Source organism: Halichoerus grypus, chromosome 1, assembly GCF_964656455.1.
Source record: "Halichoerus grypus chromosome 1, mHalGry1.hap1.1, whole genome shotgun sequence".
Classification (NCBI taxonomy): domain Eukaryota; kingdom Metazoa; phylum Chordata; class Mammalia; order Carnivora; family Phocidae; genus Halichoerus; species Halichoerus grypus.
The window spans coordinates 80,306,495-80,331,207 of record NC_135712.1 but is presented as its reverse complement, the minus strand read 5'-3'; the positions used below and the strand labels follow the sequence as shown (position 1 = coordinate 80,331,207).

The window sequence follows — 24,713 nt, the reverse complement described above, 5'->3', positions numbered from 1 at the left end:
ATTACCTATGGCACTGAGAAAAACACAAACAAACAAAAACAAAAACCCACTGATTCCTGGGCCCTACCTGTGATAATTAAAGACCTACAATAACACTGGCTTACTTACACATGATAGGAATTGATTTCTCTCTCACATAAGTGGCTGTTGGAAGGCAGAGTGGCAACTCTGCTCCAGGAGGTCTTTGGGGGACCAAGCTCTTTACGGCCCTCCATTCTGCTATCCCTAAGGCATTACCTTTGTCCTCATGGCCCAGGATAGTGGTTGGACTCCAGCTGTCACATCTGTGTTCCAGGCAGCAAAATGGAAGAAGGGACAAAAAAGAAATGGGCAAAGGAAGCACATCAGATGACTTCTAAGGGAGGTTCCCCAAAGCTGCCATGTGATGCTTCTATATACATCCCATTGTCTAGATCTCAGTCACATGTTCACAACTGGATGCAAGAGAAGCTGACAAATATATTGTGTATTTTGAGCAGCCTAATGCTCAGCTAAAAAAATTCGAGAAATGTATTACTACAGAAGAAGAAAAACATTGGGGGACAGCCAACAGTCTCTGCCAAAATGTACAAATTAACAACTGTCTAGGCCTTGGCAGATTCCGGGAATCCAAGTGCAGTGATGGTTTGGTTGGAGAAGGTTTTGCCCTACCTACCCTAAGGATTTCACATTATGGCTAGAATTAACAACTGTTTCCTCTTAGAGAAGGTGGAATAACTGTAACCACAGTGAAAGAGATAGATTGCATCAGCTCTGCTCTTGTCACCTTATCAGATGCATTCAGGCACTCATTCTGCTAGGCTATTTTAAGTTTGGTGAAAGAGAATAAATAAATATTACAATTGAAATGTCCTGGAACACTTTAGACAAGAATTAAAAAGCCCTGTTCATCTCTTATGTTCCTCTTTGTCAGAATGCTAGAAAAAAAAAGTACTAAGATGAACAGACAAGATGAAATCTTTGTAAAATTTTGGTCTCATTAGAGACACCAATCTAAAGGGAAACTTTCCTTTTGTCAGCTAACTTTTGGTTATAAAGATACTTATAGCAATAAACAGGAAAGAGTTTTTGACTTGAAAACAATACCAGGTGTTGCACAACTCTAGGGGGTGCTATTCACATTATTTTTATGTGAATGCCCACCTCTTGGAACACACTATGAGTGGTGTCCTTCAGAGTTGTATAATGCTGCTGTCCTACCAGGAAGCAGTGCAACTTGTTTGTTAATCTCAAAATTATAAGCTGGCAAGATGAGCAGATGGCATTGATCATCTCAAGAATAGTCAAAGACTATTCTGTTCTTGCAGAAGGCTGTTTGTAGTCCAGAGAACTTCTTTTCTATTATTCTCATCAATGGCCACCGAGAAGGGTCAGCCAATCTAGTAAGCCTACAATATTTCTGATTTTTAGGTGTCTAAAGACAAATGTAAGACCCAAGAAATTTCAGGTTCCTAACTGCTGTGGGGTATGATTTGCATACACAATTCTGAAACATCATTAATCAGGGGAGTTTAGGATCCCACACTTTATCACTCTCACGCACACCTGTTCTTGCTGGAAGTGAATAAGTAGATAGCAACCACAGCTGCATGGTGGCTTTACTGATTTAAGGAACATCGTTAGTCTCATCTATAAAGCTGGAGAATTACGGCAAAGCTTCAAGAGTGCTTCTAATATATAGTTCTCGTCAGAGTCGATTACCATTAGAACACATTTTTAAAATGTCATTCTGAGGCTGTTTTTTTTTAAAAAAAGACAGGCAGTTTTAAAGTTATCAATAACAACAACAAAAGAAGCCTTTGAAGCAAGTACATTTTCAAGGATGAAATAGAATATCCTGGACAGATTTCATCATATTATCCACTGTTGTATGTAGGACCCAAGAAATTTAAATTAGTTTTGCCTCTTTGATATAAAATAAGAATAAATGAACTCCTATTTCTTCTTCCCATATTATATAGAGAATATTAATCCTTAAAACCTTTATTGGGTCACAGACACTTTTGAAAATATGACGTAAGACGTGGTACCTCTTCTAAGCAATATACTCATATACATATATACAAACATCAGCATCAGATTTCAGGGATTTTTGACTCACAAAATCTATTTATAGACACTCCAGTTTCAAAGGTCCACCCTAGAGGGTAGTGTAGGGTGAAAATGAGTTTTAAGAACTCAAAATAAAATCCACTCAGGGTCTAAAGAAGAAAAGGTGTGTGTGTGTGTGTGTGTGCGCGTGTGTGTGTGCGTGTGCGTGTGTGTGTGTGTGTGCAGGCGCATGCACAGGTCAGTCCTTTAACATTCATTTGAAGATAAGTCAATTTGCAGACAAAGTCACCACTTCCCAAATTTTTTAAAATTTTCTTTAATTTAAAGGACCAATTTATATAAAATCCAGCAATACACAATTTAAAAATGATTCTAAATTAAACTACAATTGAAGGCACACTCTAGAGTTTTTGTTTTTGTTTTTGATAATGGAAAACTTACAGTATATTCATTCAAGATTCCTCTATCAGAACTTTTGCTAATTTTGCTTGGATTCACAGGTGAAAATACAGTGAAAATAGTTCATTTACATCACATTGGAGGACAAATTGAGCCCATTTGTTTATTTACTTATTTATTGACAATTCTGAGTTATAATTCACATACCATACGATTCGCCCATTTAAAATTATACAACTCAATGGTTTTTAGTAGATTCACAGAGTTATGTAACCATCACCACAGTAATTTCAGAACATCTTCATCAACCCAAAAAGAAACCTGTCCTCATTAGGTCCCTCCCCATTCCCTAGCTCCTAATGATTCCAGCCTTAGGCATCCTCTGATCTGTTTCTGTCTTTATAGATTTGCCTATTTTATTTCACATAAATGTCCATACAACATATGGCCTTTTGTGATTGGTGTCTTTGATTTAGCATAATATTTTGAAGGCTCGTTATGTCATAGCATGTATCTATGCTTGCTTTATTTCGTTCTATGGCCAAATATTCTACCCTACGACTATTCCACACTTTGTTTATCCATTCATCTGTTGATGGAGCTTTAGGTTGTTTCCAGTTTGGGGCTATTATGAATAATACTGCTATAAACACTTGTGGACCAGTTTTTGTGTTGACCAGCCCCTCAACTTTTAACCCCACAAAAAAGTAAAAAGAGAAGAACTCTTATAACAAAACTATACAGAATCTGTTTTGCAGTAATTTCAGACTTTCCAAGATTCAACAATTTCCATACCCAGCATCACAGAGGCTCATCATGACAGAGAGACTGGCATCATGACTCTATCATAGAATCAGAGGAGGTTAGACATGTTTTCTAAGATAAGATCCCTTCCTACATGAAGTCAACAATTGCTACTTTCTGTTACTTCTCCATGCATAGAAAAGAATGATAGACATCCCCTGGTCCCCAGGAAGTTATCAACAAACGTTACTGAGCCCCTTGCAAGCAGCAAGCACGACTGTGCACATGTAACTGCTCTGTGGACAGAAGTCATACGCCAAGTATGAGCTGCCAAGCTACTCTGAGTTCCCCATTCTAGTCTGAAGCACTTGACGCCCTCACTACTTCCCACCTGGGTTCTGCCTATAACATTAGCACTGTTATACCTTTGACACCCTGCCTTTCTTTCTGGTTACTCCTTCCGCCTCCCCGTGGGTGATGTTCCGTACTCACAGAGACCCTCCCTGCTGACTCGACCCTGCCAACTATCTCCACTCCACCTCTGAGACTATGGCCTAAGCTTCATCACAGCTTTCCCTGCTGAATTAATGCCCCTCTGGACTCTGGGTTTGCCAAGTGCTGGGCAAAATGCTCAGGAGGTGCACAGTGAATGTTTGTTGAGTAGAGGACCCGTAAGATTTCCTATCAGGGCCGTGTGTGTGAGGTGGAAAGGGGTCAGAATGAATTTGTGGCTTAGTGGCATTTATCAGTGATTAATTGTTGACATCTCCAATGATCAAAGCACTTGGAAACCTCAACTTAATCCTGAGTCTCTCTCCTTAGCTATTATGGTATTAATACAAGTTTATTCACTGGGATCAAAATGATTTATCTGATAAAGACAGACTCAGAGGCATAGGAAGCACATTCCTAAAGATTTGACCCACTAGAATAATCAGACAGAAGACCCAAAGAGAAGGTTTAGCTGACCACTTATTTCTTTTGCTTTGTATTTCAGAGCAATCTTATTTTGGATCTTTGGATTTAATATCAATGAAATTCCATGAGGCATAACCTGGAAGGCTGAATCATAATCTACTGTTACGGGGTCCTGCTAAGCTTTGCCATTCTTTCAGAGGAGGGTTGCCCAGGGAAGCCAATTTTTTCAGATAGTCACAAGGCTCTAGTTGTGGAATATCAGGATTCTGCCTGTAATATTTTTGCAACTTCTCTAGCACTGTGGGCAACCCAACTGTGGAGGCGTAGAACATGGGCCCACCCCTGTGCCTTGGCCATCCATACCCATGTAAATAGACAACATCGATGTGCTCTGGAGTACCAGCCATCCCTTCTCCCAAGATACGGAATGCTTCATTGATGAGTGAATATAAGCAGCGCTCAAGGATCTCATCCTGACTAATGATACGTGCCTCAATGTGATACGTTTCTCTGTACCGTGACAGAAATTCAGAAAGCCAGGGGTCAGGTTTGTGAATCCTACCCAATGGCTTATCATATTGGTACCAACCCTTACCTGTCTTCTGGCCAAATCGTCCTGATTCACAGAGCATATCAGGAATTGGGCAATATCTCCCATTGCCTCGCTTTCGGGCAGGAGTTCCTAAAGGCAACATAGGTCCAGTAAGACCTTGCCCTTGTCGAGATTTCCAACCCACATCCAATCCAGCAAGATCTGACACTCTAAAAGGTCCCATTTTGAAACCAAACTCTTCCAGCACCTGATCGATCTCCTCTGGCTTACTGCCTTCTTCTAACAAGAAATACGTCTGATTGTAATAAGGCTTCAACATTCGATTGCCAACAAATCCAAAACAGTTACCTACAACTACTCCAATTTTTTTAATCTTTTTTGCTAAATTCATAACTGTGGCAATGGTAGTGGGGGAAGAGTACTGGCTGGGAATAATCTCTAACAACTTCATCACATGAGCTGGTGAGAAGAAGTGAGTGCCAATGACCAAGTGAGGGCGATGAGTGGAAGAAGCAATCTCATCAATGTCCAAGGCTGAAGTGTTGGTGCACAGAAAAGCTTCTGGCTTGCACACAGCTGACAGTTCAGCAAAGACCTGCTTCTTCAGGTTAATTTCCTCAAATACTGCTTCAATGACTAAATCCACACCACCAAGCTCCTTCATAGATGCAGTTAACCTGGGTTTTGGTCCTAACCAAGGGTGGCTGTTATGCTGCATTTTGGATGCTTCCTTTTCCAGGAGGGAGGTTATTATCTTATCGGCAGTCTCTAGCTGCTTCTTGTCCGAGTCCATAGCAATCACGGGGATCTTGGCCTTCGCAAGAGAAATGACAATGCCCCGGCCCATTGTTCCCAAGCCTGCAGATAAGAGTGAAGAAGAAAAAGAATGATTCAATGATATTGGGAACTGAAACATTACTCAGTAAATGGGAGGCTTCTGTGGCAATAGGACATTTAAAGAGATCAATTCAAGGAATACAAATGGATTGAATATTAATTAAGATTAGGCACTGTGTTAAGTGCTCCAGAGGATGTGACATTGAGTAATATTCACGGACACGGACACACACACACACACACACACACACACACACACTGTTAGAATTAATAAACAAGTTCAGCAGTGGTTGTATAATATAAGATCTATATACAAAAATCAATTGTATTTCTATATACAAGCAATGAACAATCAGAATATGAAGTTAAGAAAACAATTCTACTTATAATAGCATTAAAAAGAATAAAATACTTCAGAATAAATTTAAGAAAGAATTGTAAGACTTACACACTAAAAACCACAAAACATTGCTGAAATAAAGAAGACCTGATAAATAGAAAGACATCCCATGTTCATAGATCAGAAGACTTAATATTGTTAGTATGGCAATACTACACAAACTGATCTGCATCTCCAATGCAATCCCTACCAAAAGTTCAACTGGCTTTTTGCAGAAATTAACAAATTAAATTAAGCTGATCCTAAAATTCATACATAAATCAAGGAATCAAGAATAACCAAAACGATATTAAAAAAGAAGAACAAAGTTGGAGGATTCACTCTTCCCAATTTAAAAACTCATGACAAAGCTACAGTATTCAAGACAGTGTGGTATAAGGGTAGACCTATAGATCAATAATCTCATAACTTATGGCCAATTGATTTTTGACAAGGGTGCCAAGACAATTCAATATGGAAAGAACAGTCTTTTCAACAAATGATGCTGGGGCAACTGGATATCCACAGGCAAAAGAAATGATGCTGGACTCCTACTTCACACCATATACAAAAATTAATTCAAAATGGATCACAGACTGAAGTAACATCTAAAACCATAAAACTCTTATGAGTAAATCTCCATGATCTTGGATAAGGCAATGGTTTCTTTTTTTTTTTTAATTTAACTCTTTTCTAAAATTTAAATTCAATTAATTAGCATGTAATGTATTATTTGTTTCAGGGGTACAGGCCTGTGATTCATCAGTCTTATATAATACCCGGTGCTCATTACCACACATACCCTCCCCAATGTCCATCACCCAATTACTCCATCCCTCCCACCCTCCACCCCTCCAGCAACCCTCAGTTTGTTTCCTATGATTAAGAGTCTCTTATGGTTTATCTCCCTCTCTCGTTTTGTCTTGTTTCATTTTTTTCCTCTCTTCCCTTATAATCTTCTGCCTTGTTTCTTAAATTCTACATGTCAGTGAGATCATATGATAATTGTCTTTCTCTGATTGACTTATTTCACTTAGCATAATACCCTCAAGGCAATGGTTTCTTATGACAACAAAAACATAAGAAACAAAAGAAAAAAATAGATGAATTAGACACCATCAAAATTAAAAAATTTTTGTGCTTCAAAGGACACCATAAAGAAAGTAAAAAGAACCCATGGAATCATATATCTAATAAGGGACTTGTATCAAAATATATAAAGAACTCTCACAACTCACAATAAAAATACAATTTAATTTAAACATTTCTCCAAAGAAAATATACAAATAGCTAATAAGCATATGTGAAGATGCATCATTAATCATGAAGGAAATGCAAATCGAAACCACCATGAGCTACAACTTCACACCCACTAGGAGAGATATCATTAAAAAGAGAGATGCAGAGGTGAGGAGGTAGTGAAATTAAAAACCTGACACATTGCTGAAGATTGTAAAATAGTGCAGCTGCTTTGGAAAACAATTTGGAAGTTCTTCAAAATGCTAAACATGGAATTACCATATGACCCAGCAATTCCACTCCTAGGTAAGTAGGTAAGCAGGTGAGTTTGTGTATATATATCCCCAAGAGAATTGCAGACATATGTCCACACAAAACTTTTACATAAATGTTCATAGCAGCAATATTCAAAATAGCCAAAAAGTAGAAAGAAGCTGAATGTCCATCAACTGATGAATGGATAAACAAAATGTATCCCTACAGTGGAATATCATTCAGCTATTAAAAGGAATGAAGTACTGATATGAATAAAGAATGAAGTCCTATAACATGGATGAACCTTAAAAACATTATGCTAAGTTAAAGAAGCTGGACACAAAAGGCCACATATTGTATGATTCTATTTATATGAAATGTCCAGAATAGGCAAATCCATGCAGGCAGAAAGTAGATTAGTGGTTGCCAGGGGCTGGGGGAAGGGTAATGAGGAATGACTGCTAATGGGTACAGGGCTTCTTTTTAGGGTGATGAAAATGTCCTAAAATTGATTGTGGTTGGGAGCCTGGGTGGCTCAGTTAGTTAAGCATACGACTTTGGCTCAGGTCATGATCTCAGGGTCCTGGGATCGAGCCCCGTGTCAGTCCCCGTGCTCAGCAGGGAGCCTGCTTCTCCCTCTCCCTCTGCCCCTCTCCCTGCTCATGCTCTCTTTCTCTCTGATATAAATAAATAAAATCTTTAAAAAAAATTTTTAAATAAAAATAAAATTGATTGTGGCAATGGTTGCACAAGTTTGAAATACCTAAAAACTATTGAAGTGTATTCTTTTTTGGGGGACATTGTTACAATGCACTTAAACTTCTTTTGAATTGTGGTAAAATACACATAACATAAAATTTACCATCATAACCATCTTTTAAGTGTGCAGTTATCGGCATTTGTATATTGACATTATTGTGCAACCAGTACCACCATCCATCTCTATAACTCCTTTCATCTTGCAAAGCTGAAATTCCATACCCATTAAAAAATAACCCATCCCTGTCCTCCCTCCCCAACCCACTGCAATCATCATTCTACCTTCTATCTCTATGATTTGACTTCTCTGGGTACCTCACATAAGTGGAATCATATAGCACTTGTTCTTTTGTGACTAGCTTATTTCACTTAGCAGAATATCCTTAAGGTTTATTCATGTGGTAGCAGAATTTCTTATCTTTTTAAGGCTGAATAATATCCCATTGTATGTATATTCCACATTTTGTTTATCTATTCATCTGTCAGTGGACACTTGAGTTGCTTCTACTTCTAGGCTATTATGAATGATGCTGCTATGAACATGAGTGTACAAATATCTGTTTGAGTCCCTGCTTTCAATTCTTTTGGGTGCATACCCGGAAGTGGAATTGCTGGATCATACAGTAATTCTATTTTTAATTTTGTGAGGAACTGCCATACTGTTTTCCATAGAAGTTACTCTATTTTACACTGAACTGTGAATTTTATTGTATATGAGTTTCATCTCAATAAAGTTGTTATAAAGAATATGAGTAGTATCAACCTTCAGTGAGCTTTTAATCTAGAGGCGGGAAGAAGAAAAGTTCACAAATATCCATTCTATAAGGTAAAGGAAGTGATATGAGAAGTTCAAATTTCTTTGATGAGTCAAAGGAAAGAGATTATTTTTGGTTGGATGAATCAAGAAAAGCTTCAAGATAAAGTTATTTGTAGAAATATTTGAGGAAAGATCATATTGAAATAGGTGAAACTGGGGAAGTTGAACCAACCAGACTGGGGAAGGGAAAAGGAAAGTATTACTTTAGGCAAAGGCAAGAAGAACAGAAAATGTAGACAAATTATTTGATGACAAAGATGTCACTGTTACTTCCCCATACCATTTCATTTTTCTTCTGGGCGCATAGAAGACTATTCTGGACTCTCCGTATCCTGATAGGGCCTGTGACTAATTCTGGTCAATGAAATGGGAAAGGAGGGTGGTGTGGGATCACGACTGGCCTCCAGAATCTCCCACAAGACCTTCATTACTACCAGGATGTAGAGGATGCAGAGAACAACTGTAAGCCTTGGAGGAGACCCTTGAGCAAACTAGTGTCTGTGCGCCAAAGCCATCCTAATGCCTATTTTTGTACTGCCTGTGAGCTAAGAATGGTTTTGCCTTTCAAATAGTTGAAAAAAACCCAAAAGAACAACATTTTGTGACACATGCAAATTATGTCAAATTCAAATTTCAGTCTCATAAATAAAGTTTTATTAGAATACAACCACATTAATTTGTTTCCATATTATCTGTGGCTGTTTTTGTGTGCAGAGTCGAGTAGCTGCAAAAGAGATCATATGACCCAGAAAGCCTAAAATATTTATTATCTGGCCTTTAAAAAAAAGTTTCCTGCCCTTGTTCAGGAGAATGGCAGAGTCATTTAGTTAGAAAAAACCTTGTCCTAGAATGAACCTTATGGAGCAAGCAGGAAATAAATCTTTATTGTGTTAAACCACTGAGATTGTTATCTGTTACAGCAGCAAGTTATGTTACCTAATCAACCCATTGTGGTTGAAGCCACATATTTATTTTTAATATTTACATATTACTCTTCTATACTTCTCTTTGATTAGCTTTGGGGATTGGTTTGTTTTGTTTTGTTTTTTGGGAATTGGTTTTGAATATAGAATGTTATCAGTCATCAGAAATCCTTATTTCTCTGGAATATATTTAATTTTCAAATTGCATTAACTTATTTAATTTAATAAACATATTAAATTATTTAAAAACATTTCATTTTCCAAAATTAATAAACATCTGCATTTCACCCAGTAGCAAGAGGGCTGGATAGCTCTCTCTGCTATAGCAACTTGTATCCGAAACTTTAGCCTGGGTAAGTAGGAGGTAGAGCATGGGGTTCAAAAACGCTGGCCTCCCAGCTTTTGGTCCCAAGCTTCACATAAAATTTCTAACAGTATAGAAATTATAATCTCACAGAGACAATGAGGACTAACAAGATGCAATGTGAAAGTACTTTGTAAAGTGTCACGTAAGGTAGGTGAGATCTCAGAACCGACCACAGAGCAGTGAAGGAAAGGCACCTGCGAAGGTCGAGCGCAGCTCTTCAGCGCTCACCTCACGGAGCAGATCTGCTGAATGACCTGTGGGGCTACAAATCAACTTAGAATCCAAATCATAAAGTAGACCAGACTAAGGCTTTTTGCAAGTGTCCTAGCCATAATTTTAGATTCTCTTTAGCCCTATAAACGGACACATTTCATATAATCACCGAAACAAAAACATACATGAAAACACAATATATATTTATTTCAAAAAGTTCTTAGCTCCAGGGTGCCTGGGTGGCTCAAGTCAGTTGAGCGGCTGACTCTTGGTATTGGCTCAGGTCAGGATCTCAGGGTTCTGGGATAGAGCCCCACATACGGCTCTGCACTCAGTGGGGAGTCTGCTTGAGATTCTCTCCCTCTCTCTTTGCCCCTCCCCCTGCCCACACACGCTCTCTCTCCCCTCTTCTCTCTCACCCAAACAAATAAATAAATCGTAAAAAAAATAAACAGTTCTTAGCTCCCAATTTCTCTTCTCACAAACTTGTGGTCTCAAAGATCTCCAAAAAAACCCCAAGCTTTTCACTGTTGGTAATTATGTTTCCAAAGGTGCATATTATATTTATATTGAATTTAGTTTCCTAAGTTTTCCTCATTAAACACATAGAGGGGTAAGGGGTCTCGCTTCCCTAACAACTCATTGCCTTTAACTGCCATGGAATTAATTCTGGTCAAGAACCTCTTCTATTGACAGAAGTAAAGAAAGAATAAAGGATGCTTTCACTATTGGTTCTGTAGTTTTGGTCAACTGCGTCTTCTCCCTTTTGGATGGCTCTGAGAGCCCAGGCAAGGGGGGTGGACATGAGCTTGCAGTGCTGCTGACCCGTTCTGAGAAGCCTGGAAATGGGCTCATGGAGGTGCACACCTGGGGTTTTGCCAGGGGGCAGAGTGAAAGGGCGATGAGTCACGGAGTTCGAGGACCCTGACAAGACAGTGGCTGAAGGGATGACCCTGGAAGTGAAATTTGAAAAGAGAAGAAAGTAAAGATAAGGGGAGCCGATCAAGTAATGGATGTAGACGGAATAACCAAGGAAGAGATGTAGGAAGATACAAGGTTGTCGGGGAAAGGTCAGAGTTTGAATTTCAGACGGGGAGAAATATTCAAGGTAAAGGCAAGACCTACGGAAAAGGCGTAAGTAGGCGTCATGGAAGGGAAGTGAGGTGAACATCACTGGATCTGAGGAGGCAAAGGCACCGGAAAGCAACAGCACCGGATGTATTGTCCACACAGGCGATGAAGGCAATCAAGGTGGCAGCAGGATTTGGGGGAAAGTGGATAACTGTGAGCCAGCCACAATTTTCGGCAAACGGGGGTACGAGGGGTAATGACAGTAATGAGGAGGGAGAGAGCGATCAGACCAGATGGCAGAACCACAGAGGAGCGTCCTGAAAGAGACAATGGTCTGAGAAGGGAACTGGGAAGTGGCACCGGGGCCGTGGACTGTGAGAGAAGCAGCAGTATTCTCCTAAGAGGCCTGCAGGAGGAGCGGGTGCCCAGAGTAAGCCGAGTCTCAGGCAGGAAGCAGATCAGGCTGTAGGAACGTTCCAGAGGGCACAGGGAGCCGCGGGAGGCTGCGTCACAATGATCACGTGCGCAGCAGTATGGGGATAGACGTGACAAAGGGGGAAATGACCAAACTCTCTCTCACTTTATTTGTATCCAAGTTATCTTCCATGGATTTTAAATGCTTCTTCAAATATTTTTCTGAACAATACGGGGTACACTTAAAAAAACAAAACTACAAACTTTTAGACATTTCATGCCAGACATGAATCTGAAATCTTTTTTAAAAGGCTCACAACAAGGAAATAGGGAAACTCTCAAACAATGGTTGATGAACACAATACTGATAAATTTCATCTTTGCTGTTATATTGCATTAATTATTCTTGGCTTGAAGGAACATAGGGAAGAAACAGAGTAAGTGCACAGCAACTAGAAACAAGTATTGGCGTTGCTGAAAAAAAGCACAAAAAAGAAACACTCAGAGTTCTCTGTCACACTCTCTGTTCACCTCCTTTAAAAATCACGAGTGGGGAGATGGGGTAACTGGGGGATGGGCATTAAGGAGGGCACATGATGGAATGAGCACTGGGTGTTATATGCAACTGATGAATCCCTGAACTCTACCTTTGAAACTAATAACACACTATATGTTAATTAGTTGAATTTAAATAAAATAAAATTTTAAAAATCACAAGTGAACAGAGTCAATGCCAGAAAGAGCACAGTGTGACTGATAACAGAAGACTGAGAAGATGTAGCGTGGGGTCTTTCCCTCCAAACTGGGTTGGTGCTGGACAGCTGGGTGAGGGTTAAGAAAGTTGACACTTTCAGTAAACTATGGACCTCCTTCCTCAGAAGACCATATATAAGCTGACACATACAACATTTTGCTTACCATTTCAGGGGAGTTTAAAATCCACCAAAGACCATTCTTGGGTCAAGACTAAGAACAAGGGAAGCTTAGGAAAGTAGCCCAAAGAAGCCAATCAGAAGGCTAGCTTCTGAGGAAAGAAGACGTTTTGTTTGTAAAAATTCCAGAGGGAAAAAGTAGGGAGGTCACTGTTTCAGGGTGCAGAGAGATTTGAGGACAGTGGTGTTGAATGAGAAGTGAATGAATCCAGGGAGCAGAAAAGGCAAAGAGCCTTCATTCCAAACACTTAGCTACAAGAGTGACAGACCATACTTGGAAATGTGGTACAAATAATAATCATTGCTGGGAAATCCAGGAGTGAGAGATTCATGCAGGGAAGAGGAGGCAATGAGTAAGGAAAAAATACCCAGAGTCTAGAGTCAGACAGACCTAGCGCCAGACCCTCACACCGCTTGTGTTTAGCTCACTCTTGAGGAGGTTGGTGTCTCTAGGCCTCACATGTAGAATGAAGATAACTCACAGGCTGGGGTGAAAACCAAGTTAGCCACACAAATAACATGCTTAGTATAGAGCCTGGTACCTGGTGGCCCTAAGCAAATGGCAGCACTTCCTATGTGCAGATTTGGAGAATGACTTTAACCCCACCACGTTCTTACCAACAACGCCAACCGAGGAGATGGGCTGTGCTGTTGCTGTTTTCCAGGATGCTCCCGAGGGGGTTGACCACTTACTGGCATTCCTCTCCGCAAAGAAAACATATTGCAGGGCTCTAGCCTGCCCTGATTTCTGAAGGTACATGAACAACTCCTCCTCCTTCTTGATGCCCACTTCATAGGGATACTGGACGGCAGCCTGGACTGCACGGACACACGTCTCCTGAGAAAGGCACCCAGGATGCTGCTTCCGCATCTTCAGAAGGGCTTCACTGAAAATGCTGTCCATGTTGGACAAGCTCTGAATTGGCTTGTTGCAGAGTCTACGGGATTCTAAAGGCTGATCTGGAAGGAAGAAGAAAGAAAATCAGATCTTTGGAAATGTTACTTATACCAAGGGACTAGGAGTATGTAATAATAATAATAATAATAGACAACAACCTGCTCCAATTCAAAGCACAAAATTAAATACTATTCATCAAGATATTTTAACACTAACATCAAAATATCTGATGCACCTTAGTCTGGTAAGATAGAATTTAACAGATTCGACGCAATTTTCAAGTTACCTCATGTAGGCATAAAAGTTTCCTTTTCCTTCTGTTCCAAAGCCAAGACAGTGTTATAATAGATTAAATATTAAACTCTCAGTGAGTTTAAGGAAAATATTTCTGAGTTAAGAATATTTTAGATTCAAAATAATCTCAACTCCATTCCTGATAGTAACAAACACTTAAAAAGACCTAGAAACAGAAGGGAGTGTTATATTGGTACAAGGGGAGACATACGAATCAGTGGAAGATAATTGAGAGTTCAGAAATAAGTCCTGGCACTCCGAGCCAACTGATTTTCAGCACAGGTGCCAAAACAATTCAATGAAAGGAGAGTTTTTTCAATAAACAGTGCTGAAATAACTAGATAGCTATATGCAAAAGAAAAAAAAAATTAGATCCTTACCTAGAACCATATATAAAAATTAACTCAAAAAATTGGATCATAGGGCGCCTGGGTGGCTCAGTCGGTTAAGTGACTGCCTTCGGCTCAGGTCATGATCCCAGAGTCCTGGGATCAAGTCTCACATCGGGCTCCCTGCTCTGCGGGAAGCCTGCTTCTCCCTCTCCCACTCCCCCTGCTTGTGTTCCCTCTCTCGCTGTGTCTCTCTCTGTCAAATAAATAAATAAAATCTTTAAAAAAAAATTGGATCATAAATCAAAATGGAAGAGCTAAAACTATAAAAACTTCTAGAAGAAAACATAAGGAAAATCTTTAGGACCTTGGGTTAAGCAAAGTATTCTTAGCATGATTCATGAACGAAAAAAAAAAAAATCAATAAACTGGATGTCATCAAAACTTAAGACTTTGTACTTCAAAGGATACCATTAAGAAAATGAAACGATAAACCATAGACTGGGAGAAAATATTTGTATGGTAGGCAGAGTAATGCTGCACGCCCCCAATGTCTACTTCCTAATCCCTAGAACCTATGAGTATATAACCTTACATTGCAAAGGGACTCTACAGATATGATTAATGGTAAAGAACTTGAGATGTGGAGATTATCCTTTCTTGTCTAGATGTTCCCAACCTAAGCATAAGAGTCCTTAAAAGAGGAGACCCTTTCCCAGCTATGCTGAAAGAGACATTGATAATGAGGAAGGGTCAGAGAGACACAACATGGGGAAGATTTGACCTGTTGGTGATGATATGGCTTAGACGATGGAGGAAGGGGGCCAAGAATCAAGGAATTCAGTGGCCTCTGGGCCATTCCCTTGACTTAGAACCAGCAAGAACATGAGGACCTTGGTCTTACAACACAAGATAGTGAATTGTGCCAACCACCTGAGTGAGCAGGAAACAGATTCTCCCCTAGAGCCTCCAAAAGGAGTATGGCTGCAGAAACCTGCATTTTAGACCAGTGAGACCCAAACAGCAGACTTCTGACCTATAGATCTGTAAGATAATAAATTTGTGTCATTTAAACTACTAAGCTTCCAGTAATTTGTTATCAAAGCAATAGAAAACCAATACAATTTGTAAATCAAATATCTAATGCAGTATTTGCATCCAGAGTATAGAAAGAATTCTTGTGACTCAGTAATAAGAAGGCAAACCACTCAGTTTTTTAAATGGGCAAAAACTTGAGTAGCTATTTCACCAAAGAGGATATATGAATGGCTAATACATATGTGAAAAGGTGTTCAACAGCATTAGTCATTAAGGAAATGCAAATAAAAACCACAGTGATAAAAAAAAACCATAGTGAATGTGGTGGGTTGTCTCTAAGTAATAGGGTGTCGTTTCTGAGATTAAGGTACAAAAAGACTCTGGCTTCAGTCTTGTTCACCCTCTCTTGCTCTCTCACTCGTTCATTCTGATGGAAGTCAGTTGCCACGTGTGAGCAGCCCTTTGGTGAAGCCCACGTGGCAAAGAACTGAAGGAGACATTCAGCCAACAGCCAGTGAGGGGCTAAGGCCCTCAGTCCAACAGACCACATGGAACTGAATCCTACTAACAACTACTTGAGTCAACTTGGAAGCAGATCCTCCCCCAGTCAAGCCTTGAGGTGGAAAGCCACAGATAATACCTTGAAGGCAATCTTATGTGGAATCCTAAACCAGAGAACCTAGTTCACCACGCCTATATTCCTGACCCACAGAGACTGCCAGGTAATAAATGTTTGATTTTAAGCAGTTAAATTTTGGAGTAATTTGTTATGTAGCTAGAGGTAACTAAGACAGACCCACTAGAATGACTATTATTGAAAAGACATCAATACCAGGTGTTGGTGATGATGTGGAGTAACTGGAATCCTCAGCCGTTGTTTGTGAAAATCTAAAACAGGACAGTACATCTACTTTGGAAAACAGTTTGGCAGTTCCTTAAAAAGATAAGCTTATTGTTCAACCCAGCAATTTCACTCCAAGGAATCTACCTAAGAGAAATGAAGACATATGTCCCCATACACCTTATATACAAATATCCGTAACAGTATTATTCATACCAGCTCATCAACTGATGAAGGGATGAAGAAAATGTGGTAGAGCTATGCAGAATACTGTTCAGCAATAAAAATACTATCCGCAAATTACTGATACATGCTGCAATTCAAATGAGCCTCAAAAACATTATGCAAACTGAAAAGAAGCCAGATCAAAAGATTACATATGATATGATGCCGTTCATGGTAAATGTCCAGAAAAGGCAAATCTGTAGAGACAGAAAGATCAGTGGTTGCCTAAGGCCGGGGGTGGAAGTGGGAGAAGTTGCAACAAAATATGAGGGAAATTTTGGGGGTGGTGACAAGTCCTAAAACTGACTCATGGTGATGGCTGTGCAACTCTATACAGTGAATCTACCTCATTAAAGCTATTTTTAAAAATGCCTAAAAATGAATTTATCAAGAAACATACAAGACCTTTAAGAAGATAACTATACCATTTTATTGAAGAACATATAAAGACTTTAATAAAGAGAGAGACTCCATGTTCCTGGATATAAACATTTCATAACATAAAAATATAAGTATTTTCCATATATATTATATATGAATTTCTAATCAAAACCCTTGTGGTTCTATATTTTTTAAAAAACTCAACAGGGGCGCCTCGCTGGCCCAGTTGGTAGAGCGTGTGACTCGATCTCAGGGCCATAAGCTTGAGCCCCACATCGGGCGTGGAACCTACTTAAAAAAATAATAATAATAAAAGTAAAAATAACTTAATGGAATTGAGTATAACTCAACAGAATGATGATTCTGAAGTTTGCATCAAAGGATAAATGTGTATGAGAAGCATTATCAAATAAGATGTGATATTAAACTTTAAATCTGTTATGTCCTGGTATAATGTTATCAGTCATAATTTTAAGATGTATGTCACAGAAATAACCAAATTCTTTTGCCAGTTGCAATATAATAAACTCTCTTGTCAATTGCATTAAAATAAATGCATTATCAGATCTTCAAATAAAAAGAATAAATGTGTAACAAATTATATTACCAAAACTGCTGTCTAAAACACTATGCCAGAAACTGTTTTTTTTAAAGTGTTACCATCTCTTCAAGAATACACCATTACATCAAAAATGCACACTTCAGTTAATTAGACAGAAAACCTACCAGAGGTTATAAAGCAGCTTCAGTATAAAAAGGCGTATGAACATGAACCTGTCTGGTATTGGTGTGTTACAAAGTGTGCAAGGGAGACTGAGTAAGGTTTGGATTTAATCATGTACACATGTAAGTTTATCTTTGAGGCACTGCATAATCTCAAACTTTTTTTAACCTAGGAGGCAACTAATACTTCCTAATGCCTGATAACTAAGTAGACTCGAAAATAATGGATTTTTATTTATTTATTTTTAAAGATTTTATTTATTTATTTGACAGAGAGAAAGAGGGAGAGAGAGAGCACAAGCAGTGGGAGCAGCAGGGAGAGGGAGAAGCAGACTCCCTGCCGAGCAGACAGCCAGATATGGGGCTCGATCCCAGGACCCTGGGATCATGACCTGAGCCGAAGGCAGACGTTTAACCGACTGAGCCACCCAGGCGTCCCCCAAAATAATGGATTTTTAAATTAATGCTTTCCCATATGATGTTGAGAACAGGAAAGGAGGGGAAGACAGTGGTTAGACATGTGGTCCCTGTGTGCCCTCCTATTGTTGGAGAGACATGAACTCTACCCAACAGGTTTCCAATGACTTGCTCAATTATCCAATGTGTTAGCCCAATCCTCAATTTCCAGGAAGGCAAGTTCAGCAGAAAAGGATGGAGCCCCTTCCAGGGTCTACAGCTGATTTAATTTCCTGGTGGCCCCAAAGGGAGGCAAGAGGGGACAAGTATGTGGAGGACGAAGTGCATGAGGAAAGGGGATGGAGCCGCCAATGCTGTGGCATGAACAGGCAGCTGGGGCAGTCTGTGCCGGGAACAGGGCATATCTTAGAGCTGAATCTCTGTCCTTGTGACACTACCAGAATTCCCATCTGATTAGGACTGATTCTCAACACCATAGTACACATCAAGAGTTATCCAAGGAATTTAAAAAGTTCAGATGCCCATGCCCCACTGGAGACCCAGCTAACAATATTTAAGGGTGGGGCCTACACATGTGTATTTTTAAAACTTCAACACTTGATTTTGAGGTGTAGCTTCTGGAAAGTGCAAGAGCAGAGCATTAGGTCAGCCAGGATCTGGATCAAGGACAGCTGCAGCTCCTGGCAAACTCTGCCCTGGACCAGACACTGAAAAGGGAAGAAAGAAAGAAAAAAACAAAAAACAGAGAGAAAAGAAAAAAGGAAAGCCTGCTTAATTGTGTGCAGTAATTATTGCTGATCAGCATAATGCTATTATCCTGGGGATACTCAGAATCTATCCGACTGCAGATGGGCATTCTGGGAACTACCTGTGGTGCCTGTCCAGACCAGTCTAGGGCCAAGCTGAGCACATCCACTGGAGAATTGTGGAGCCAGGCGCAAATACAGATGCTTTTTCCCTGCTCAATTTCCTATCTCTTTCCTGCTGCAGCTATAAAGGATGCTATTACCTTACAAATTCGTTCTATTGAACAAAATATATTCAGAATTTCCCCTTTGGGTCTACAGGTATGCTGTTTTCAACGTGTGTTTCTTATACACTTGGTTGTTTTAACGTCTTGGTGGTTTTAAATTCACTCAGCTGTACCTACAGAATAAGGGAGGCAGGTATGGGCAGGTCAGCACCAGCAAATGAGGTCAGCACCCAGGAAAATGAGGAGAAGAGGAACTAATTAGTGATTCAAATATGCTTATAATTGAATTCTTTCCTTGACCCATTCACATTTTTTTCTTAATTCTTTGAGGTATTGTAAGGCAGAAGAATACTCAAGTTTTGATTTAAAAAAAAAAAATAAGTGAATCACCCTCCTGAAGGAAGAATAGGAGGTGATTATTTTCCCTCTTTTCTTTCTGGTAAACTGACAGGAAGAGATTTTCTCTGCCTAGTTTAAAGAGAGGCATAACATGTAATTTACAGAAATGGTTACCTAAGGCATAAAGGATGGTTTCTTCTCCAGTTCTGATAAACAGTAAGTAAGCTGTGTTTGTCACAGAAGCTCTGCAAAGGACAGACAGGACAACTGTACTTTTTCAGTCTTGCAGGAGGTCACCCACAGAACTCTGGTATTACAAAAAAAGGCAGCTCAATTTAGACATGCGCTTAGGCCTTCTCTGTGAGGCAGGGTCACTCTGTTCTTGTGAAACGTGTATATAAAGGTTCACAGAGAGCAAAAATAAATTACAAAAAGCAAAAGATAAAATGGAGAGAAAGACGATGATACCATTAAGATTTGTTTAAAGTCACAAAATCAAAATGAACACACAGACCAAAGTCTGTAGGCAGAATTAGAATCACTAAAAATGGCTAACACGGTGTCATAACCATAACAGAACCAGGGTTTGTTACAGGGACAAAAACATCATTAGGTTCCTGAGTTGAGGCCCCCCAGCTGGATGTCTCCTGTGCCCATCTTTGAATAACAGCACATACTTTCAGCTTCATGCTAGAAACATGCACGTGGGAACGGGGAGTTCTTACTCAGTTTGGGAATAAGCAGGTTGCTGGCCAAATGCAAATGCAAATAAATAGCATTTTATGGGACCCTCTCCTCCCCAGTTGAGCCAAAGCAATCTGGTTTGACCAAGTAATTCTGAATTGCTCTGCTTAATCCATTGCACTGCAGTAGTCTGAGAAGCTTCATATAACAAGAGCACTGAGATGCATGACGCTAATTGACTTTCACAGTCAACTCTCCTCTCCAGGATGCATGTTAAATTGTAAGAGAAATTTGCAGCTAATTCCCAAATCATATATATATATATATATATATATATACTGTGGAGCTTGAACTCACAACCCTGAAATCAAGACTTGAGCTAAGATCAAGAGTCAGATGCTCAACCAAATGAACCACCCAGGTACCCCCAAGTCATATTTTTAGATACATGCTAACCTCCTATAATCCCCTTCTATCCATAACTGGTTCTAAACTGCTGATTGCAACATTGACCATTGGAAATTCCCTTCCTTCTCCCCTTTCTTATTGGATGTGGAAACTAAGTAAGTTCCTTAATCTTTTCCCTGTTATTACATTTTATATATATATATATACATATATACATATATCCTTGTTATTATTATTATTGTTATTGTTTTTATTTTTTTTTATTTTTTATTTTTTTTAAAGATTTTATTTATTCATTTGAGACACAGAGATACAGAGAGAGAGAGCATGAGCAGGGGGAGAGGCAGAGGGAGAGGGAGAAGTAGACTCCCCGCTGAGCCAGGAGCCCGATGTGGGGCTCGATCCCAGGACCCTGGGATCATGACCTGAGCTGAAGGCAGACGCTTAACCATCTGAGCCACCCAGGTGCCCCTATTGTTATTGTTTTTAAGTCAACATTTCAGCTGAAGAAGTTGATCAGGGGTTGGGGGTGAGGATGGGAGGGTGAGATGTAGGAATGGGGTGGGAATAGGCTTAATTAATGGCATATTTTTACAAATGGGAAAGGAGAACTCAATAATTTTACATGTATTTTAAAAATCAAAGTATAGGGGTACCTGAGTGGCTAAGTTGGTTAGGCAGCTGACTCTTGATTTCAGTTCAGGCCACGTTGGGCTCCGTGCTCAGCAGGGAGTCTGCTTGAGGATTCTCTCTCCCTCTCCCTTGCCCCTTCACCCACTCACACACACACTCTCTCTCTAAAATAAATAAATAAATTCTTTCCAAAAAATTGAGGTATAATTCACATACCATAAAAGTCACCATTTTAAAGTTTACAATTCAGTGGTTTTTAGTATACTCACAAATACCCATTATAAAATATAGATCTATATTTATAAAAGATTTTTGTGGAGCCTCTCCTTCAAGTCAATCCATCATCTTGTTCTGCCAAATAACCACATACTAATAGCTATATTTAAAAACAAAGACCAAAAAGAAGAAGAAGGAGGAGAAGGGGAGGAAAGTCTAGAACAAACAGAAAGGAAAAGAACAAGACCTTCAATGAAAGTGAAAGGCAAAATGAACAAGTCTCTCTACGCTATGCATTTTGTAAGATAATAAGTGGCAAATGTACATATGATTCTATGAGATAGTCCTTTGTCAACCTGCACTATTTCTCTACCTTGTATCTCTGGCATTTACCGATTACAAAACAGCACCAAGGAATTGTAGGATTCCAAATAGTGGAACTCATTTTAAAAGCAACAACAGGGGCACCTGGGTGGCTCAGTCAGTTAAGCGTCCGACTCTTGATTTCGGCTCAGGTCATGGTGTCAGGGTCGTGAGACTGAGTGCCTCCTCAGGCTCTGTGCTGGGAGTGGAGCTTGTTTGAGATTCTCCCTCTGCCTCTGCCCTCCGCCCCTCCCCCCCCCGCCAGCTCCCCCCCGCCCCCCCGCCCCCGGCTCATGTATTCGCTCTCTCTCTCTAAAAAAAAAAACAACAAATAAATAAAACCAAACAGGAAATTCCCAGAGTTTCCCAGGGGGATTCTAAGACTTAACCCCCAAGAGACACAGTGTGAGTGTGCATACACGGTGATGGGCAGAGAGAGAGGGAGAGAGAGAGAAGCAGACTCCCCGCTGAGCGCAGAGCCCTACTCCGGACTCTTGATCACACAACCCTGAGATCATGACCCGAGCTGAAATCAAGAGTCGGATGCTTAACTGACCGAGCCACCCAGGCACCCCAAGATAAACATTTTTTTAAAAAAAAAATCAAGAGTCTTCTTTAACTACCACCCAATACAAGCACTGACAAAATTTTTTTAGTTTATTTCCTTATGCAAATATGCATATGAAGACATATACATGCAACTGTGCATTTTCCTATCTGGTTGTTTTCTACAATATTACATGTAAGCATTTTCCCAAGTTCTTCAACTTTCTTTAAAAAATGGAAGTTTAAAAAAAAAAAAATGGAAGTTTTAATGGCTGAATGGGGTTGCTTCATTGTGATCTACCACCTTTTATGTAACTAATCCCCTAAAATTAAGAGTTTTGAGTTGTCTCCAATATTTTACAATGATATCCATACTATGGAATACTATTAGGTAATAAAAAAGAATGAAATATTATTACATGAAACAACATGGGTGAATTTCAAAGATACTATCCTAAGTGAAAGGAGTCAGCCACAAAAGGCTACCTGCTGTATTGTGATTCCAACTATATGCAATTCTGAAAAAGCAAAACTGTATTAACAGAAAGTAGGTCAGTGATTATCTGTGGCCAAGGGGAAGGGAAGAGAATCTACAGGAAAGGGGCATGAAAATACTTTTTTTTTAGGGTAATAGAACTATGTAGTGATTGTGACAGTAGTTAGACAACCATAAACAATTACAAAAATTCTTCAAACTCTACACTTGAAATGGGTGGGTTTTACTGTGTGTAAATTATACCCAAATAAAGCTGGAAGAAATGAAAACAGAAGCAAAGATTACTTATGAAATTTCTTGAAAATAACTTATTTTCATTTTTGCATATTTCCTTTAAATTTTTGGCTATATTCATACTCTATATAGCTATAATTATAGAATTTATGTAAATTTATATTTTAGACATTTTTATACACAATTTTACATATTTCTGTATAGTCTTCATAATTACAATTTAAAATAGTTATATATAATTGTCAAAAGCTAAAAACCATTTCCCTACTGTTAACAGGTGAATTACCAAATTTTAAAGCAGATGATTCCAAAAAAAACGGAAAGAAAAAAAAAAAAAAAAGCAAGTAATTCCTCCTCAATATTTGGATGCCACCAAGTGGACAAACTGTGCAATGTTGCAGAGACCGAGTAGGACATTTTATAAATTTTATAAATAAAAAAATTAACTTAATGTTTAGTTTTCTAATTTAAAAATTATTTTTAAAGTCAAGTACATTTTTAAAATTAAAACAGACCATTTTACAATTTACTAGACTATGATCCTCATCTATCTCTTTTAGTTCCTTAACTCTCAAATCTCAATCTAGGGAAATCAGTTAAGGAAAAGAACTTCCTGTGGAGACCTAGTTCTTTACAAACTAAAGCCATGGGTGTCAATGTTAGACATGGGTCTATCACCAGCCCTAAACCAAAAACTCTTGTACGCATCTCCAAACGCAAAGAGCCTTTGCTATCAGCCAATCAAGTGACTTCTAACACGACAATAAGCCCTCCCGGGAGGCCCAGTGAAATCAGAGACAAAAAGTTGGTGATGATTGTATGGAAGGCAGAGAACGATACCAGGAGGCTCATTCCCTTTTGGGCAAAGACTTGCTAATTCTCTATATGAGTCACAGGATCTTCTCTCTACAGTCCCTGGCTTCTCCAGTTCAAGCTTTTACGGTTGCCTTGAAACCGTAACTGGCTAGAGCCACAAAAAGAAAGATTATTTCAGGGAAGTGTTTGGTCCCTGCCAGGGTCGACAAAAGGACGACTTTTTCAAAAGAATGCCTTTGAATGACACTGAGCCTTTGCCTACCACCAAGCCGAAAGAAGAGCCTGAAGCTCTACCTGTGACCCAACACTGCTCCCCATTATTTTTTCTGGCACTCTTTAACCCTTTCCATCTTGCTGCCAATCTCCATAAATTGAAAAGGAAAAGTTGAAAAGAGGAAAAAGGGAAAACGCTAGGAGTGCCACTCCCAAGGACTCTTAAAGGAATGAATGCCATGAATCCATAAAGTGAGAAACCAGCGAGAGAAAGAAAATACAGCTCACGAGACGTAACTATGGTTTCATTGTGGCAAATTAGAGAGGCTTGTTTCTTTCTTTTTTTTTCCCCCCAAGATTTATTTATTTATTTGAGAGAAAGTAGGGTAAGGGGCAGAGGGAGAGAATTTTCAAGCAGACTCCCCGCTGGGAGTGCAGGCTGATCTCATGACCCTGAGATCATGACCTGAGCCAAAACCAAGAGTTGGATGTTCAACCTGTGCCTGAGCCCCCCAGGCACACTGAGAGTCTTGTTTCTGTTTGCTGAATTGTTGTTTGCTTGTTTTCATTTTAATTATATTTCTTACAGAAAATACATTATTTCAATCCAAATTCAAAAGTACAAAAGGGTAAACAATGAAAAGTTTTCTTCCAAGAGCTTCCCTGGCTGACCAACCCCATTCCCAGAGGCAACCATTAACCATTTCTTGTGAATCTTTACAGAAATATTTTATATGTAGATGAACAGTTACATATATACATTCTCCCCATATA

At 39.3% G+C, this 24,713-nt stretch overlaps 1 protein-coding gene across 2 annotated transcripts in view; it reads right to left on the bottom strand.

Annotated features, from left to right (window-relative positions):
* Positions 1-2,609: 2,609 nt before the first annotated feature.
* EHHADH (enoyl-CoA hydratase and 3-hydroxyacyl CoA dehydrogenase) overlaps positions 2,610-24,713 on the bottom strand; it is a 47,165-nt gene continuing 25,061 nt past the window's right edge. For both annotated transcript variants that reach the window (XM_078068200.1, XM_078068199.1), the window contains 2 exons: positions 13,491-13,832; positions 2,610-5,524 (listed from right to left, as the gene is read on the bottom strand). In XM_078068200.1, coding sequence (XP_077924326.1) covers positions 4,263-5,524; positions 13,491-13,832 — 1,604 coding nt within the window. In that variant the 3' untranslated portion in view covers positions 2,610-4,262. The remainder of the gene's footprint in view (positions 5,525-13,490; positions 13,833-24,713) is intronic.